This window comes from Gracilinanus agilis, chromosome 2 (genome assembly GCF_016433145.1).
Source record: "Gracilinanus agilis isolate LMUSP501 chromosome 2, AgileGrace, whole genome shotgun sequence".
Taxonomy (NCBI): Eukaryota; Metazoa; Chordata; class Mammalia; order Didelphimorphia; family Didelphidae; genus Gracilinanus; species Gracilinanus agilis.
In genome coordinates, this window is record NC_058131.1 from 337,595,812 (window position 1) to 337,616,614 (window position 20,803).

Below are 20,803 nucleotides of genomic sequence, written 5' to 3' on the forward strand. Positions count from 1 at the left end.
TCAGTCATTCTCATAAACATGAGTCTTCTTAGGACCCTTTTATAGTTATCCTTTCAGTTCCAGTGAATAGTTGAAACCAGATCATTAAGGAATCTACGAATTCCACTTTATAGCCTCCTAATCACCAAATAATTCTAACCACAAGTGATACACCAGCAATGTAAATGTTTTTTGCAGATGGTAAGGAGTTCTCTAAACCTGTTCTTCCTATGAGTTTTGTTTATATTATTCTGAACAGAGTTAAACACACAAGCCTGAAGCACATTCTTTTGAATCTCCTTGATGTTGAAAAAGTATCTTTCTTTTTAAAGATGGATTTGTCTTGTGGATATAGTCAAAAATCTCTTGAACCTGTGTGTGACAAATGAATGTTCCTTTGTTCAGAGCAATGATGTCAAACTTAAATAGAAATGGATCCCTGTGGATTCCATATTGACTTAGAAACCACAAATTAACAATATAATTCTATGTGGTGGTATATTTTTATTTATCTCATAAACATTTCCCAATTACATTTTAATCTGATTTAGGCCCTCTGGGAGTTCTTCAGGCTTCATGCAGCCCTGTGGGCCATAAATTTAACACCTCTGATTTAGAGTAGATTTCCTTAAACCTGAAGTGTCTTACACTCTCTTTCCCTTCTACTTAATTCTTATCTATCCTTTAACATCCAGTTCATGTCACCAACCCAGAAAGTTTTCCTTGATCTGACCCATTACCTTCCTCCTTGGACCTCACATGGCATCACATGATTTTTTACACACTGTAGTCACTTAACAAATATTTGTTTAGGAGGCAGCTAGGTAGCTAAGTGTATAGAGAACCAGGCCTAGAGGTAAGAGGGCCTGGATTCAAATCTAGCCTCAGACACTTCCTAACTGTGTGACCCTGGGCAAGTCACTGAACCACCATTGCCCAGCCCTCACCACTCTTCTGCCTTAGAACCGATACATGGTATTGATTCTAAGATGGAAGGTAGGAATTTTTATTTTTAAAAAACAAACAAATGCTTGTATATTATGTTTTGATAAATTGAATTATTCCATTTTGGGTCAAAAGAAAGTTATTATTTTAGTCACGATAAAGACTGCTTTTCTTCTCTGTTTCTGAAAGACCCTTCCAAAAGAGAAGCTCCAAAAATGTTTTGAGCAGTGACAAGAATATTTCAGTATGTGTATATCCTCCCTAAACTGACTTGCTTTGGAGGCAAAATCTCTAGCATCCATCTCCACTTTTCTACCTACACTGACACTGTTGACCTTTTTTAAACTGGATTTTCTTGACACAGCTCTCTCCTGATCATCCTCTTACTCGTTTGGCCTTTACTTCTCAGTCTCTTTTTTTGGATCATAATTAACCTCCTACCCAGGATATACTTGAATATATCTCAAAGCTCTGCTTTCTGCCCCCTTCTCTACATCTCTCAGTGATCTCACCTCCTATTAATTCATTTGTCATCTCTTTGCACATCTCCCAATCTACGTATTTAGCCCTCTCCTCTCATTTGAGTACCAGCCCCACATTGCCAAGTTGTCTACTAAATCTTTCCATCTGAATATCCCACAGGTATATGAAACTCATCATGTCCAAAATCTACCATTTTCCCTGATTTCTCTATTTCTTCACCACCACCCTTCCAGATACACGATTTCAGAACATCAGTGTCATCCTCAAAAGCTCAGAGTTGTGTGTAGGATAGATTAGAGATGGGAGAAATTAAAGGACAGCCTCTGAATAGGAGTTTGTGGTCATAGTCCAGATGAGAGGTGATAAGAGCCTGAATTAGAATGTTGCCTATATGAGTGAAAAAAAGAAACTGCTGAAAGAGAGATAAAGGCAGAAATGACACTTGACAACTGCTTGAATGGAAGGAATGGAAAGACAAGGGAAAGGGAAGATTTGAATGATTCCAAGGTCTCCCATACCTGGAATGCACTATTTCTCTAAAACCTCCTAGAAATCCTGCCTCCCGTCAGGGCTCAACTGATGTGTCACCAAGCCCATTTTACTGATCCCCACAATGGTTAGTTCCCCCTCAAAAAATCACTTTTTAGTTTACTTGCATACATTTTCTATTGACTTCTCTGGGTACATGTTGTTTCTTTCAAGTAGATAGTAAGCTCCTTGAAGTCAGGAGCTGTTTTTGTCTTTGTGTCTCTGCTGTCCAGCATAGGGTCAGATACAAAGTCCATGTTTAATCAATGCTTGTTGATTTGAATTGAATTCAGGCTCTTATTATGTCTTATTAATATCATAATCCCTATGATTGCTATCCCTGCTTTCAACCTTTCCTCTCTAATCCCTCCCTCCCCAGTAACAAAAGAATCTTCCTAAGGCACAGATCCATTCATATCATTCTCCTACCCAAAAATTTTCCATGACTTCTTATTGCCTAAAGAATCAGTCTATCAACTAACAAGTATTTATTTATAAACCCTTACTTACCTTCTGCCTTAGTATCAATTCTAAGATAGAAGAGTGGCCGGAATTAGGCAGTTGGGGGTAAGTGACTTGCCCAGGGTCACACAGCTAGGAAGTGTTTGAGGTCAGATTTGAACTGAGGTCCTCCCAATTCCAGACCTGATAGAGCTATCCACTGTGCTTCCTAGCTACACCCCAATAAGTATTTATTAAACATCCAGTATGTATTTTGTATTTAAAAATACAAAGCCTAAAGCCAAACAAGCTAGAAGTTGTAGAAGTAGTAAAAATATAACAAATATATAAAACAAATTCAAGGTAGTTTCTGGAGTTGGAAGTAGGAGATATCCAGAAAGTCCTCAAATAGGAGATAGAACTTCTCATAGCTTAGCATTTGGGGTCCTTCACAGTCTGCTTCCATCCTCCCTTTCTGTCCTCATTTCATGCTACTTCTCTTCATGCATTCCATATTCCCATTTTCACTAATCTAATCCTACCTGGTCCCAATTCTTTGCCTGTGCATATCACTAGGCCTAAAACTCCAGACACCAGCGGTTGAAATTCTTCTCTTTCTTGAAGGATCAGCTCAGGTACCACTTTGCCTGATTCTTCCATCTTCCTTTCCCACCTGCACCAGCTAAATGGGATTTCACTCTTCCCTCACCTTTCTAGTAGTACTTTGTCTTGGTCTTCTCTTTGTACTTATTTTGATTTACCTTGTACAGATCTTATTCATGTTTTACTCTACCTTTCCCCCACATTGTACTGTAAACTTCTTAAAGCTAAGGGTTTTATTGTGTCTCATCTTCACAGTTCTGATGTGTCTTACAAGGTCTTTCACATAGGGTACTTAGAAATTGTTTGTTGGATTAAATTGTATCCTTATTTGGATCTAGGGGATGTTGAGGGGAAGGGTAGCAGTGGGGAGAAATGATGGCTCTCTTCAGGTATCTGAGGAGCTGTCATGTGGAAGACATATTAGACTTGTTCTGCTTGGCTATTGGGAGGACATAAGAAGATACAGAAAAAGAGCTTTCAGCTCAATATAGGGAACAATCTCTTCCCAATAAGACCTGTCCATAAATAGAATGAACAGCCAGCTCAAAGATCACTGGAGGCCTTAAAGTAGAAACTGAATTCCTTGTCAGGAATGTTTTAGACAATGCTCCTGTTTTAGATTGGGACTGGACTAAGATGACTTTTGAGGAGAACCCTTTCAACTCTTAATTCTTTAAGTTCTAGTACATTTTAATTTTTAAATAATTTCCATCGCTTCATAGTCAAACTTCATTTATCCTTTTAAACAAGGGGATTTGGGTTTGTTTCACTGAGAAGAGTTTCCTTGTTTTGTACTACAGGAAGTAGTCCTTTTCTCAAGAAGAGGACTTCTGAACAATGGCAGTTTTTGATTCTCCCCAGGAAGCATTTGGCATTTTACGCCCAGTTTGTGTTCAGCTCACAAAGACACAGACCATAGAGAATGTGGAACACCTTCAGACAAAACTGCACATTGTAGGTGATTCTGCTCTTCAAGACCTTCAAGAATATGTCCTCTTTCCCTTAAGATTCACCCTCAAGACTCCAGGTGCCAAAAGAGAGAGCCTGGTCCAGAGTGTAGTGGAATGCATTACATTTGTCCTTTCTACAACATGTATAAAGAAACAGGACCTCCTTCAAGAACTTTTTTCAGAGCTATGCCTTTGCCTGTCTTCTCCCAATTCCCAACAACCAGCACCTGTATCAGAAGAATTAAAATTGGCTGTAGTCCAAGGACTCCATACCTTAATGCATTCAGCCTATGGAGACATAATCCTCAGCTTGTATCAACCTCGCACTCTTCCCCACTTAGGATTTGCTATATCTTTACTACTAACTCTAGCAGAACAGGAGAAATCAAAGCAAATTAAAACTTCTGCCTTAAAGTGTTTACAAGTTCTTCTCTTACAGTGTGACTGCCAGGACCATCCCAAGTTGTTAGATGACACTGAGAGAGAACAACTTGGAGATTTGTTTGCTTCTTTTTTGCCTGGGATCTCAATTACATTGACCAGGATTATCACTGGAGACTTTAAACAAGGCCATGTGATCATAATATCTGCCTTAAAGGTCTTTTACAAGATAATTGGCTTCGTTATGGCTGATGAACAGTTAGCAAAAATTCCAAAAGACAAAGAAAAACCTTCAGTTGAATGCAGGGTAGCAGAACTTATGGTCCATAGAGAAGCAAATTGGGTTAAAAATACTGGTGATAAGTTGGCTACCCTTATTGAAAAAATAGTTGAATTTGTTTCAGTTCACCCACACTGGAAGGCAAGGATGGAACTGATAGAACTTGTCCAGGATCTTCTATTGAAGTGTAGACAATCTCTGTTGAATTCTGTTGGCCACCTTTTAAAGGCTCTGGTGGGTTTAGTAAATGATGAGAATCCTGATGTCCAAAGCAGATGCAATAAAGTTCTGAAGACTTTTGCAGATCAAAGGATAGTTGTTGAGAGCAGGGCACTTGCTGACATCCTGTCAGAAAATCTACATTCTCTTGCTACAGCCCTTCCCCGCCTTATGAGTTCACAGGATGATCAAGGCAAATATTCTACTCTCCTCTTGTTACTTGGTTATCTCAAACTTTTAGGCCCCAAAGTGAACTTTGTTCTCAACTCTGCGGCCCACCTTCATCGCCTATCCAAAGCACTCATACAAGTTCTAGAACTCGATGTGGCAGATGTGAAAATTGTTGAAGAGCGCCGGTGGGGCCCTGATGGATTGGCTGAATCCTCAAGTTCATTGTCAGAGCCACCTTTATACAAAAGCAAAAGCCAGAGGAAATACTTTCGCTTCTTCACAGATGAGCGAATTTTCCTGCTTTTGAGGCAGATATGTCAGACACTTGGCTTTTATGGGGATCTCTATCTGCTTGTGGATCACTTCACTGAGCTGTACAATGAATCAATCATTTACAGAAAGCAAGCTGCCATGATCCTTAATGAGCTGATTGTAGGGGCTGCAGGGATCGAGGTGGAGGTTCTCCATGAAGATAAGAGCATGGCAGACTCAGAAGAACTGAAGCAGATCATCACATCCATCCTTGAGGAATACATAAGCCAGAAAAACTGGTATTTGGTCACCTCTAAGGAAGCTGAGGGAACAATGAAGCATTCAGACCTTCAGGCCATCACATCAGGTGTTCACACCTGTCATATTGCACCACTTCCATCATCTTCAGAGCTTAGTCCCACTGTTTGTTCTATGAATAGCAACATCTGGCAAATATGTATCCAGCTAGAAGGGATTGGCTGCTTCGCACATGCACTAGGAAGAGAATTCCGTTTGCTTTTAATGTCAGCTCTCTACCCCGTGCTTGAAAAAGCTGGAGACAAAACTCTACTTATTAGTCAAGTGGCTACCAGCACCATGATTGATATTTGTCATGCCTGTGCCTATGATTCTCCCCGGGACCTGATCAATCATAATGCTGACTATTTAGTGAATGAGATTTCCTTAAATCTACATCAAATGGCACTGTCCCCGCATACCCCAACAGTCTTGGAAATTATGTTCCAGAACTCAGATGCTAGCTTGCTTCCTTTGGTAGAAGATGTGATTCAAGATGTACTGTTCAGCCTGGATCAGTTTCATGATGAGAGAGCTGCTTCATTCTTCAGTGTCCTACACACAGTGTTGGCAGCCTTAGGTAGAGTGGAAACCTTTTCTGGTACATAATTTGGGGAACTAGACCTATATTTATATTATTGCCTAACTACATATTCCCAGGCTTTTACTATTTGTAGTTATGATTTAAGGGACATAATTTGAATAGAATTATATCAAAATCTATAAAATAATAGACTGTGTTAACTCATTTTTGTTATGTTCTTTTGAATTTCTAATGATTAAATGCATTAGCATGTGTAAAGTGTGCTTTGCAAACCTTAAAAGTGCAGTATAAATACTAGCTGTTTCATTTAATGGTAATTGAGAATTGGCTATGTCATTGCTAATGGTAGAATAGGAATAACATGGAAAATTGAGCACTGTATCACAGATAATTCAGAAATCTCATTTTAACCATAAGAAACAAAGACCTGAGAATGTTAGAACCAGAAGGTACCAGTGAGTATCTCTTTCCTGGATATAGGTCTTGGTCAGTGGTGACGAGGCAAGCTTCATCATAGGTCATAAATTTGGAACTGAAAGAAATCTTAGGAGTCATCTAATCCAGACTTCTCATTTTACAGGAAAAGAAACTGAAGCCCCCCAAAAGTTCAATGTTTTGGTAAAAATCCTACCATTTTGTGCAGTTTAGTCAGTCGCAGAGCTAGGAGTTGGACTTAAGTCCTGACTCAATGCAGTGCTCTTTTCCTCTACACCTTCTGAGAAAGGTATGATTGAATACAAGCTTAAAGAGCCATAGTTCATCCTCCACTGCCTTAAGCAATATGAATGACTTATTCCAGATCTTTTGTTTTTCTCACTTGCAATAAATAAGGTCAACAGAGAACCTGCTTGTGCTCAGGTGTGTTCTCTCTCTCTCTTTTTCTCTCTCTCTCTCTTTCCCTCCTTCCCTCCCCCTCTCTTTTTTCCTCCCTCCCTCTCTCTTTCCCCTTCTCTTCCCCTCCCTCCCTCTTTCTTTCTCTCCCCTTCTCCTCCCCCTTTGTGAGACCAAATCTTTAGGAAGACTTTCAGTCTTTCACCCACAATAATGAGAAATAATGTTCCTAGGGGCCTGCAAGTTCATATGCTATTAGAGTTAGAAAGGACCTTAGAAGTTCTCTAGTCCAACCCTCTCATTTTCTAGAGAAGAATGCCAGGCCTACAGAGAGGAAGTGACTTTACTGCTATTCAGTCATTTCAGTCATGCCTGACTCTTTGTGACCCCATTTAGGGTTTTCCTGGCAAAGATGCTGAAATGGTTTGTCATTTCCTTCTTCAGCAAATTTTAGAGAGATGGAAACTGAGGTAAACAGTTAAGTACCCAAGGTCACACAGCAAGTGTCTGAGGGCAGACTTGAACTCAAGAAAATGAATCTGACTCCAGACTCAGCTCTCTATCTACTACACCTCCTAGTTGCCCCAAAGTGACTTGGTCACAGTTAAATAACGTGATAGAACCAGTATCTGAGCCCTGATCTCCAAAGCACTTTGTGCTATAACAACTGTTCTTTACTCAGGCCCCAGCCTTGCACGAGAATCCACCAACAAAAGCTCCTAACTTCCTTACTTCAATGACACTAAGACTAAAAGGTCAGAAACCAAACCCAAATCAGATTTTCAGGCCTGTATTATTCCTGCAGATCTCAGTAGATGACAAGCTGACTGCTTCAAAGGAGAGAGGTCATTGCCTAATGAAGAGTGTCCCTGACTATTTTTTATTTTATTTTATTTTTTTAACATTTAATAATATTTATTTTTTAGAAAAGTTAACATGGTTACATGATTCATGCTCTTACTTTCCTCTTCACCTCCCGACCTCCCCCTCCATAGCTGATGCACATTTCCACTGGTATTAACATGAATCATTGATCAAGACCTATTTCCAAATTATTGATAGTTGCATTGGTGTGGTAGTTTTGAGTCTACATCCCCAATCATGTCCGCCTCAACCCATGTGTTCAAGCAGTTGCTTTTCTTCCATGTTTCTACTCCTGCAGTTCTTCCTCTGAGTGTGGGTAGGGTACTTTTCCATAAATTCCTCAGAATTATCCTGGGTCATTGCATTGCTGCTAGTACAGAAGTCCATTACATTCTATTTTACCACAGTGTATTGGTCTCTATGTACAATGTTCTTCTGGCTCTGCTCCTTTCACTCTGCATCAATTCCTGGAGGTCTTTCCAGTTCACATGGAATTCCTTCAGTTTATTATTCCTTTTAGCACAATAGTATTCCATCACCTGCATATACCACAATTTGTTCAGCCATTCCCCAATTGAAGGACATCCCCTCATTTTCCAGTTTTTTGCCACCACAAAAAGCACAGTTATAAATATCTTCATGTAAGTCTGTTTATCTATGATCTCTTTGGGGTATAAACCCAACAATGGCATGGCTGGATCAAAGGGCAGGCATTCTTTTATAGCCCTTTGAGCATAGTTCCAAATTGCCATCCAGAATGATTGGATCAGTTCACAACTCCACCAGCAATGTATCAATGTCCCAATCTTGCCACATCCCCTCCAACATTCATTACTCTCCCCTTCCCTGACCATTTTTTAAATTCATGTTAGCAATCACTTCCTCCATGTCTGTCACTACATACCTAAAACCAGTCGTTTTGTTTCTCTGTTGTGTGTCTTGAATGTCTGATGCCATATTGCCAGTATTTCAGTCATGTGTCACTGACAGATCTTTGGAAATAATGTATTCCAACCCTCTCATATTTACTGAGCTCATTAACTTTCCCCAAATCACAGAGTTCATTAGCAGCAGATCTCAAACTAGACCCCTGGTTTTAAACTCTAAGTCTCTGGTTGCACCTCTGAAATAGGAAGACTAAGTCTTTTTCTTTCTTTCTTCTAGAAGAAGCTCTGAGGTTTTATAACCAAAGTAAAAAATGTTATGAATAGGAAGTTAAGATTGATGCAAAAACATCCTAGGAAAAGCAAATGTATTAGGGCAGGGAGGAGCAACAAGATCCCAAGCAAAAGTTCTTAACCTACTCAGACCACAACTGTTTAAATTAAGAGGAATAATAAGGTACTGCTGATGTAAAGTCTGTCAGGATCACTAAATCAGCAGGTTGGGCCTAACAGTTGTGTTTTATGATTGCTTAAACTTCAACAAAAATATATCTGGGAGGTGGGGGTTAGACCTCTAGGTGGCTCAGTGGATAGAGAGCCAGGCCTAGAGGTGGGAAGTTTGGGGTTCAGTAGTTTTGGCCTCAGATACTTCCTAACTGTGTAGCCCTGGGCATTGCCTGCCTTTAACATTCCTATGCCTTGAAATCAATGCACAGCATTGATTCTAAGATGAAAAGTAAGAGTTTTTTTGTTTGTTTGTGTGTTTGTTTTTTATGTATTAAGTATCTACTGTGTGCAGACCATTGTGCATAGAGATAGTATGGTATAATGGAAACAGCATTATTTGGAGTCAGAGGAGCCAGATTGGAGTCTCAGCTATACCACTTGGTACCTGTGTGACCCTGACCAAGTCACTTAACATTTTTGGCTTCAGATTCCTCATCTGGGCATAATAATATATTGTTTGCTGTTGTTGCAAAGATTAAATGAGATTGTGTGCCAAGAACGCACTTTGTAAAACCATGAAGTACCATATGATGTCACCCATTTTTAAAAAGACAATGCAGTACAGTCACTGAGTATGTAGAGTTCCCAGTCTACTGTCATGGTGAGTAAAAGATGAAATGACTAAGGAAACAAAGGTTTGATCTGAACACATCAATTTATTAAGCAACGTATATAATTAACAAATTGGCTCCAGGCCCCTTCCTCAGCTTAGGACTGAACCCTGAATTCAGGGGAAGACCAACTTTTATACATTAAAAACAATCAAATAAATCAAGTTAATTAAAAGGAAATAATACAACATTAGATAATCTGATTTCTAATTGGGTAAAATATTAGAGACTTTTCCAAGTTTGAAAGGGGAAGCTTGAACAAGTATGGTTCCCTGAATTTAGGAAAGAAAAGAGGTATCCTACTCCTTCTTAAGTATCTGTAAGCCATCAAAGGAACATGGAAACAATAATTAATTGATCAGTATGGTTCCAGTTTTCAGATAAGACATATGGGTTTCTTGAAATGTACATTTATGAGAAAACTCTTTCATCAATCTTAGGATCTGACTGTGTTTCTGATCAATATAACCTAAGTTTTCGTTTAAGTTTCTCTAAACAGCAGATACAAGTGGTCCAGTTTCCCAGCCATATGGGCCTTCAAACAATATAATAAGGTTTTCTCTCAATTCCCACAAGTGAGTAAAATTTTCCCACAAGTCAGAAATTGGAGTAGATCTATAATTGAATAGAAAGAGAACTGAGCTGGCTTCTGAATTGTTATAAGATGGAATCAATGTAGTTCAAGCAGTTCCCACAATTAACAACTTGCTGTCCTAACCCCACTCAATTTCCTCACCAGGGAGATGGTCCATATGCGTAAGCATAGAAACAAATTAGCAGTTACTCTCATGGGTCACAGGGAATGTCTCTTAAAACATCAACAAAGTGTTTAAAGAAGATTGTAGATGCTACCAGGTTCTTTCAACAGAGATATCCCTAAGTGAAAAGGGGCAATTTCTTTATGCTATTTTTTTTTTATGGAAATAGTTCTTTAAGAGTATGCAACTCACTGTGTTCTCCAAGAAACCTTTTGATTATTGAATAGGTTGTTATCCTGAATATACTTAGTAACTGGAAGAGAGTTCTGTATACAGATGGCCAGTCCTCTTGCCAGATAGACCTATCACTTTAAACAAGCATAGTTGTATATTCTTATTCAAAAGTCAGTCTCTCTGTGAATTTGGTTCAAGTGAACAAATTCTTCATTGTCATATCCTATCTGTATAAGTGTATGTATTTAGGGACAGGAATGGAAAGAATAGTACTGAAGCAAATTATATTAAAATTATCATTGCCTGGACTAACCTGAGCCCAGTGTATGCTCCCTCCCTTCTTATTAAAAAGGATATATGTAGGCCTTAACAGATTAGGACCACAGTATTTTAGAGTTAGAATGGCCTTCAGAAGTCATCTCCTTCAGTGCCCACGTTTTTGAAATGAGGAAACAAAGCCCCAATTTTTAATACCTTACAGATTTTTCCTTGATATGTTAATAAAACGAAGGAATTAGAGTACACAGTAAGAATAACTCAAGTTTCTATAGGATAAATGATTCTCAAAGTCTATCCCTAGCTGTAACTGCCAGGAATCAGGAAGACCAGTTTCAAAAGTGGAGAATCTTAGATAAAAAGTATACAACCAATTCAATTCAAGCATTTATTAAGCACTTACTGTGTCCCTGGTAATGTGCTAGGCACGGGAAGATACAAAAAGAAAAAACAAAATAGACTCTTCCCATAAGAACTTCTATTTCATTGAAATATGTAAGCTACCTGAAAGAAGCATTTTAGAATGACCCCTTGAATATTTGTCTGTTCCTGGTGATCTCCAGAACATATCCTATCCACTACCACTAGGCACTACTAGTTAGTGCCCAGACTTGTCTCTTATCTGTTATCACATTTTTTAGTAGATGTTGCTGCTAAATATCAGGATGATACTTTCTTCTTAGCCCGGTGGTTCCCAAAGGCCAAGGATGACAAACAGCTCCAGAAACAGAATTTCAGGAAGGAGAAATATGATTTACACCAAGGCTCAGCGACTCTTGGGAATGGATTTGCATTTACTACCCCTGCTGAAGAAATAGAACAGTTTTTGTTGAACTACCTCAAAAATAAGGATATTGCAGATGGAAATGTCTCCAGTTCTGATAATGAAGGTAATTTTTTTTTAATGGGCCTCCTGTTAGTGTTCCAAAATTGAAAGGGAAAGGGAAAGTAGAATGTCTTAACACTAGCTGATGTTGTCTTCTCCTGCCCTACACACTTCCCCTGCTCCCACTTCAGTTCAGATCTTCAGATACTGAAGGATTGATAAATTACAAGAATTTCTTCAGATTCAAAATGCCAAGCATGGTGTTCTCTGCATATTTAAAGTCTAACTGTCTCAGGGGGCAGCTGGGTGGTTTGGTGGATTGAGAGCCAGGCCTAGAGGTGGGAGGTCCTAGGTTCAAATCTGGCCTCAGTTACATCCTAGCTGTGTGACCCTGAGCAAGTCACTTAACCCCCAGCCTGGCCTTTACAGCTCTTCTGCCTTGGAACCAATACATAGTATTGAGTCCAAGATGGAAGGTAAGGGTTTAAAAAAAAAAGTCTTAACTTTCTCAGATTAGTTTGTTCTGTGAAAAGAGAACAAAATATTTTCTAGCAGTCTATACTGGAAATCTTAGATGAATCAAATCCAGTAATTCTGGGATAAACAGAAATAGTAACTCATTGAAACTAACTACAACAAATTCTTTCTGAATAGCAGGAAAGATTGCAAATAGTATTTGGGACTTGAATGGTGATTTATTCAGGCTTCAGTCATGGTATCCTCCAAAGGCAAAGCTTCCCTATTGGAAATCTATTAGGTTATTTCTTCTCAGATTTGTTATTTGGGCTAGCCTTACCCCTTTCCTGAATACCTCCCACCCCCATTTGGCAACATTTTCAGTGGGAAAGATGGCTTGATATCTCATAGTCATGATTTGCCCTACCTTGCTGAAATAGCTATCTTTTTAGGCAATCCATTGTTATGAATCAATTGATATGGATCAATTAAAATGAAAAGATGTTGGAAGGGAACAAGTCATATAAATAAAGCCTTCCAGTAAGAAAAACCAAGAGCCCTCCATCAAGCTATTTTGATAGGTGAATTTAAACAGTGAATCCTTCTTTGGAAAAAAACTTGCCCTCCTCACAGTTCTCATTCATCAAACACATGCTACACATTTGGAATTCATTGTACAAATATTGATGATGTTCGTCCAACCAGAGTAGGGTTTTCACTTATACCACATGTTTAGTTGTTTTCAGTTGTGACCCCTTTCTTGGGATTTTCTTGGCAAAGATACTGGAGTGGTTTGGCTTTTGTTCAACTCATTTGACAGATGAGAAAACTGAATCAAACTGGGTTAAGTAACTTGCCTAGGGTCACACAGCTAGTAAATGTCTGAGGCCAGATTTGAACTTGAGTCTTCCTGACTCCAGGCCTGACACTCCCATCTGTTGTGCCATCTAGCTTCCCCACATACCGGTATAATATCTAAAGTACCTTTCTGCAAGAAATCTAAATTGTGTCTAGACTTGTTTGCTATCTCTTGTCTAGTAGACAGAGCACCAATATTAGGAATCAGAACTAGCTTATTATACTTGCTCTGCCACTTGGTAGCTGTAGGACTTTGGGCAAGTCACTTAAATTCTCTGAGATGTCATTTTCTCACCTGTAAAATAGAAGTAATATCTATATTGCTTGTCTCATAATCCTGCTCTGAAGTTGATTTTGAAGTCAAAGAACCTGGATTCAAATTTGAGTTCTTGAGGCAGCTAGATGACTCAGTAGATAGAGGAGCACCAGGCCTAGAGACCAGAGGTTTGGGTTCAAATCTAACCTGAGATACTTCCTAGCTGTGTGACTCTGGGCAAGTCACTTAACCCCAAGAGCCTAACCCTTGATGCTCTTCTTTGGAACCATTACTTGTACAAGTCTTTTTCCTTATTATCTCTTTGGGGTACAAACCCAGCAGAGGTATGGCTGAGTCAAAGGGCAGACAGTCTTTTAAAGCCCTTTGGGCATAATTCCAAATTGCCCTTCAGAATGATTGGACCAATTCACAACTCCACCAGTAGTGTATTGGTGTCCCAACTTTGCCACATCCCCTCCAACATTTATCACTTTCCTTGTCTGCTAGGTATGAGGTGGTACCTCAGAGTTGTTTTAATTTGCATTCTCTAATCAAGAGGGATTTAGAACACTTTTTCATGTGCTTTTTGATAGTTTTGATTTCATCATGTGAAAACTGCCTGTTCATGTTGGAACCATTACTTGTATCAATTCTAAAATGGAAGGTATGGGTTTAAAAAAAATCTCACCTCTGCTATATCCTACCTAGACCTTAACCCCTCAGGAGACCTTCTGTTTCCTGATCTATAAAATGAGAGGATCTGATTAGATGATTTCTCAAGTTTGTTCCTACTCTACATTTTAAATCCTGTAAGATCAAATAAAATCATATAAATAAAAAAACACTTTATCATTTTAAAGAGCTTAATAAATGTAAATTGTGTGGCATGACCTAGAGCAATTGGCAAAGTATTGGCATGCATGCCCAGCTGGCACGGAGGGAGGGGAATTACTTTGGTCTCTCTCTTCTCAGCACCCAAGGACATTTTTTTGCATGCCCCGCCCCTCTATCCTACTGCCCAAAGTGAGCACTTCCACCCTCCAGGGCAAGGTGGGGGGCTCACAGGCAGTTTGAAGTTGCAGTTTGGGTACATGAACTTAAAAATTTTTACCAACACTGACCTAGTGAGTAGGGTGCTAAGAGTCAGAAATTCATAAGTTCAGATTCTGCCTCTGACATTTATTCTGGATGTGACTATGGAATAATCATTTCATCTTTCAAAATTTCAATTTCTTCATTTATAAAATCAGATACAAAGGTCTCCTGAGCCTCAAATGAAATAATGTGTATAAAGCACTTTGCACATTTTAAAGCATTAAATAAATGTCAGGTATCATCACCACCATCATCATTATTCCATTTCTCATCTCCAGTTTGTCCTAGCAGTCCCAAGGGACATGTGTGAGCACTATTAGGCTTACCTATTTTTAACAAAGGAGGAATCATGTAAAGAAATGTTAAAAATATATATATTTTTTTAAACCCTTAACTTTCGGTGTATTGTCTCATAGGTGGAAGAGTGGTAAGGGTGGGCAATGGGGGTCAAGTGACTTGCCCAGGGTCACACAGCTGGGAAGTGGCTGAGGCCGGGTTTGAACCTAGGACCTCCTGTCTCTAGGCCTGACTCTCACTCCACTGAGCTACCCAGCTGCCCTTAAAAAAATATTTTAATCAATTTTAAATTTCACTGGGGAGCTGGGAGCAGGGGAAAGACTTGAGAAGTGGTCTTGGATTTGGTTTCAGAGAGCTTCTCCCCTATAAGTCTCCCCACAAATGCCAAGTGTGCCCTGTTTTCCAGAGGAGCAACCACCCCCTTCAGAGGCAGAAATGAATGATGTCTGTCCAGATGTGGAAGCCTCACTGCCAGTGCAGACCCAGATAGCTAAGGATGTGATGGAGAGGTGCATTCATTTGCTGTCTGATAAAGATCTAAAGACACGCCTGAAGGTCAGTGTGCCTTGTCTACTGTGTATTTATAGACTGTGGGATGTAAAGAGCGTTGGCCTGGTCAGGAATGAATGCATTGATAAGAGAGCAGCCTCCCTTATCTTCAGGTCCATGTGTGGTGGCCAAAAGAAGGCCCTGGAGAAATTTATCTGTGAGATGATGATATTATGTCTGTCTATGCCAGCTCAATTACTAGAAGAGAGCTGATCCTCTATGAATCAAGAAGCAACACAGTTGTATTAAGTTCAAAGAATCCATAGGAGAAAGTGATAGACTTCAAAAAACATTTATTTTTCTGAATACCTTTTAATAAAGAATACAAGCTTTGGTTTTGGTAGTATTCTCAAGTTTTTGAAAGTGGTCATTTTTCCGTGCCTACCAATGTTCCTTATCTCTCTTTTCTTTCTTATGAGAGACACCAATAGATACTGTGTTCCCTCTTCTCCATCCCCACCCACCCCCAAGCCCCCATACTCCAATTCCTTCATAGATGGAGTTTAAAATGAGAAAGATTACAATATCTGTACGTTTTTTAATTTTTTAGATCTTTTTCCTCCTTGCTGTTGAATCCATTACTCTGATATGTTTCTCAGTCTCCCCATGTCAACCATGCACAATGAATCCTTATGTAGCAGAGACAAAGGCAGAACTGACTAGACATGAATGAAAACATGTCTCTGGTGACAATTAGCCACAACACTAACTGGGCTTTGAGCTGAAAGGTTGTACAATGTACTCTCTCATGCACTGAAAAAAAGAATCCTAGGTCTCACTGCCACCGTGACCACCTTTCTGACTCTCTTCCACCCACCCCACCCCCATCCTTTTACCCAACCCTCTCAAAATCATTAAAATCGAATTTTGTGGTCCATCAGCTTCTATCTTCAGACCCTTCACTATTCAGTAACCCATTCTCATCTTTTCTCAGGTTCTGGATGTGTTGGAACTATGTGTGACAGTTCTGCAATCCCATGAGAACCAGCTACTTCCCATGGTACATCGAGTCTGGCTACCACTCGTGCACCGACTTACTAATGATGACCCCCTGGCTGTTCTCAGAGCCTTTAAGGTACATCATTGACCTCCCCAACACTGGATTTGAGGTCTTAGTGGAGTAATAGAGAGTTAAGCTTCCAGTGTCTGGTGCAGCATGGTCTACTGCACTAAGGTCAAACTCAAATAAAAATGGAGGCCACCAAACCATACATAAGGATCCCTGTGACTGCATATTGACTTAGAAAATCACATATTAACATTATCTACATTCTGTTGTATTTTGTCCAATTACATTCAATCTGGTTCAGACCACAGAGAGAGTGCTGTGGGCCACATACAGCCCATAGGCCTCATATTTAACAACTCTGGTCAAGGGGAAAGAGCATCTGCCTAGAAGGGAAATGGCCTCTGCCATTCCCTCACCATGTAAACTGAAGCAAATCACTGGCTAGGCTTCTGTTTCCTCAGTTGTCAAGTAAAGATGATCTGACTGTCTCACAGGGTGACTGTGGGAACAAATGAGAGGTACGCAAGAGCACTTTCAGAAGTTAAATATATAGAGAAGTATGAAGTGGTATTATTATTTCTTTGGAGAACTTCCATTTATTGAAGCAAAAGAAAGAAAGGAAACAAGCATTTATTAAATGTCCTTTGTGCAATAGGCATTGTACTAAACACTTTACAATTATCTCCGTTGATACAAAAAGCCTGAGAGATAGCTACTGTTATTATCCTTGTTTTGTAGTTGAAGAAACTGAGGCAGACAGATGTTAAATGACTTGCCCAGAGCCACAGAGCTGGTTAGAGTCTGAGGTCACATTTGAACTCAGGTCTTCCTGACCCCAGGCCCATCAGTCTATCCATTGCAACAGTAGCTGCCTCACAGAAGTAGTTTAACATTGTTTATATGTGTCTGCAGCATCTACTTACCAAGTCAAAATATAAAATGTAATTCTTTTTTTAATTAATATTATTCTGAAAGTAAGAACTTCAAAATGAAATATATACAGTATTGCTGAGAGGTTGTGGCTCAGAGGTGCTCTTTCCTTTATGAAATTATCCATATTTTCAGAGAAGTCACAGAAAAAGAGGATAGGATAGAAAAGGGGATTGGATAGGGAATAGAGGACCAGATCTCTGATTTCATTGGTTTAGGGGACTCTTGGACTTCATCACCAGAGCAAGTTGTCACCTTTTTTTTCAACTTTTAATCTTAGAGAGCTGCCCAGAACACAGAGAGCTTACGTGACTTGCACAGGGCCACAGAGCCAGTGTTTGTCTGTGGTGGGATTCTTCCTGGCTTCTAGGCCAGTGCTCTAACCACTACACTGCACTGCCTCTCAGGAAAACAGAAAAGAAGGAGAGAAATATGGTTGTTTTTTATGTTCCCTATCTAATAGTGCTTCATCCCCTTTCCCTCCCAAATGTGTTTGTGACACTGGTAGACTGGTGCCATTTTGTGCTTTCCTGTTGAAGTACCTCAAGTATATACCTAGATCTATCCTAGGAAGCCATTTTGTGAGCTCATTATTGTTTGTCAAGGAGACTTCAAGATAGCTTCTTGTTGTTTATCAGACCTTAAAGAATATTGGTTACTATCCTTTGTATTCAGTCCTTCACTAGAGCAATGCATCTGTGTATGTTTTGCTAGAAAGGTTAAAAGGAGACATGCAAAGAAACTGCATGTTTTGGAGGGAAGAGTAATAATGATTAAAGCTCATGTTGGTACAGCATGCTGGGCTTCTTGCCCAATAATCCTGGGAGGCAGGCAGGGAGTGCAAAAATTTCCTCTCCATTTGATGAATGAAGGAACTGAGGCACAGAGAAGAAGTGATTTGCCCAAGGCCACAACTTTTTCAAGTGCGAGTCAAGGCTCAGACCCAGGTCTTCTGCCCTTTTGTTCACTTTGTCTCTGCCCCTGTCTCTCTCCCTCCCTTCCTCCCTTCCTTTCTCCTCTATCTCCCTGTCCCTCTCTTTCCTTCTCTCTCTCCCCTTCCTTTTCCTTCCCTTCCCTTCCGAAGCTTCCACTGTCCCTCTCTCCCCCCACCATGCCCCACAATTTCTTTGTCAGGATCTTTGAAGAGAAAGAACAATGGATTGAGCATTAGAAAAGTTGAGTCTAGCCAGCTTTTTACTCTCTCCTTGATGTTGCTAATTAATTTTGGGCAAATGACACACCTCACTGTACCTCACTATTTTAATCATTATTTCTAGAAGTAGAGAAAAATCTGTCCAATCCTCCCACCTCCAGGGAATGTTGTCAAGAACCAATAATTATGAATTGCTTTAAGGTTTCTTTCTTTCTTAATACAGTATGTGGCACCTTGAAAAAGAGCTGTGGACCTGATGTCTGGAGAATCTGGGTTCAAGTCCCAACTTTGAGAATTATTACCCACGTGACCCAGGACAAGTGGTTTAACCTCTCTGATCCTTCATTTCTCCATCTTTAGAGTTGCAGATAATAAGCATTAGAGTGTTGTATATATAAGAAGTGAGTTGTTAATATCATCAATATCATCATTATACCTGAGAGACAAGCAGTATGATATAATGGATAAAATGAGCAGACTTGGGTTCAAACCTACTCCTCCTATTCACTGGTTGTATGATCCTAACCAAGTCACTTAACCTTTCAGGAAACCAAGCAATTCTCTTAAACCTTTACGTTCTGTATTAGTGTCCATTCTGACAGAAGAACATCAAGGGCTAAGCAGTTGGGGTTAAGTGACTTGCCCAGAGTCCCACAGCTAGGAAGTGTCTGTGGCCAGATTTGAACTCAGGTCTTCCTGACTCCATGACTGGCGGTCTAACCACTAGGTTACCTACCTCTCAGGCTATAATTTGAAGAATATTTGCTGATCTTCACTGGGAGAAGGATTTTCCTTACTGGAAGTTCCCATGTACCAATGCAATCACAAGTCCAGACCAAAATTATTAGCCAAAAGAATTAAATAGTATGCAAATAAAGTTTTTAATCAACTAGCTCTTTGAATTATTACATATTATCTACTATATATTTACAGATCTAAACAGTCATACCCTTGGAGCCGATTCCTTGAGATTCATAGCTGTTAGAAGTACAGAACACGGGCCAAGAATTAACAGTAATTCTGTGTCATAAAGCAAAGAGCTAGATCAAATTGAATTACTAAATATCCTTTGGTTATCTTCTCAGGAAATCTTTCTGAACAGTCTTGAATATATGCCTCAGTAAGATGTTCATTGGATGGGACTTGGGTGTCTTTTTTACAGGTGTTATGCACCCTAGGAAACAAATGCGGTGATTTCCTTCGGAATCGGTTTTCCAAAGACATCCTGCCAAAGCTATCTGACTCCTTGGTCACCCAGGCTCCCGTCAGTGCCAGGGCTGGACCTGTCTACTCCCATACAATTGCCTTCAAATTGCAACTGGCTGTGCTGCAAGGTCTGGGGTCACTTTGCAAGGAACTGGACCTGGGTATGTACCCACCGAATTAACCGGTTCACTCATAAAACACTGACACTGCCTCAGCCCCCTCCAGGTGTTCTCATTTAGATCCCTGCCCTGCTCTGCATAGCTCATCTCATTTTCCCTCTACCATTTCCCTTCATTTGCCTAACCTTCAGTTGCTTGCTTTGGCCTCATTTTTCAATTACTCTAGGGAAAGAGGAAGGAATAGAGGGCATCTTTTCTCACCATTCCCATTGCATCAGACAGCACTTGCTTACTACTTATCCTGAATGAATCCTGAAGGCCAGTGCCTGCTTTGTTTTCTCTCTGCAGGTGGGGGTGACCTGAATAAAGTGGCAGATGCCTGCTTGATTTACCTGAGCGCTAAACAGCCCGTGAAATTACAAGAGGCTGCCAGGAGGTAACACCACTCCAACATATGCCTACACATTCATATCTTTCCATTTTTGCTGAATTATTAATGTCTCAGTAATGACAAATAGAGTTAAAATCATTTCTCCCTTCTCCCCCTTCTTGCCAAGTTAAGGCATATTTGTTTAACTCTTCCAATTGTAGAGTTGAACTTTTTTCTGGTGACATTTCTCTCTGTAGGTAACCTTTTCATAGATCTGGAAGGGACATTAGAAACCATCTAGCCCAGCCAGTCCATTTTACAGATGAGGAAACAGCCTCAGAGCCTTACCCAAGGCAGCACAGTTGGGGAATGGCAAAGTTAGGGTTCAAACCTTCGTTTTTTAACTCCTGAGTTGTGAGAAGCCAGTTAAAAGTAAGGCAATGATGTAGTAGAAAAAGTTCTGTATGACAAGTCAAAAGATAGACCTGAGTTCTTATATCATCTTTGCTAATAATTAGATTTGACCTAAACAAGTCTCTCTTGGACTTTGCTGGCCTTCTCTGTAAAAGAAATCAGCAAGCATTTGTTATATACCTACTATGTGTTGGGCACAGTGCTAAATGCCAGGAATACAGATGCAAATGAGAGCTCATATTCTAACAAAAAGTATTCACTGCGTTAGATCAATTCTCAGGTCCCTT

The 20,803-nt window shown here is 39.8% G+C and overlaps 1 protein-coding gene across 1 annotated transcript in view; it reads left to right on the top strand.

The window, feature by feature from the left end:
• The first annotated feature begins 3,816 nt into the window (after nt 1-3,816).
• TTI1 (TELO2 interacting protein 1) overlaps nt 3,817-20,803 on the top strand; it is a 36,850-nt gene continuing 19,863 nt past the window's right edge. Inside the window, exons 1-6 of the mRNA XM_044661562.1 lie at nt 3,817-6,109; nt 11,662-11,868; nt 15,173-15,321; nt 16,250-16,390; nt 19,570-19,774; nt 20,081-20,168. Coding sequence (XP_044517497.1) covers nt 3,817-6,109; nt 11,662-11,868; nt 15,173-15,321; nt 16,250-16,390; nt 19,570-19,774; nt 20,081-20,168 — 3,083 coding nt within the window. The remainder of the gene's footprint in view (nt 6,110-11,661; nt 11,869-15,172; nt 15,322-16,249; nt 16,391-19,569; nt 19,775-20,080; nt 20,169-20,803) is intronic.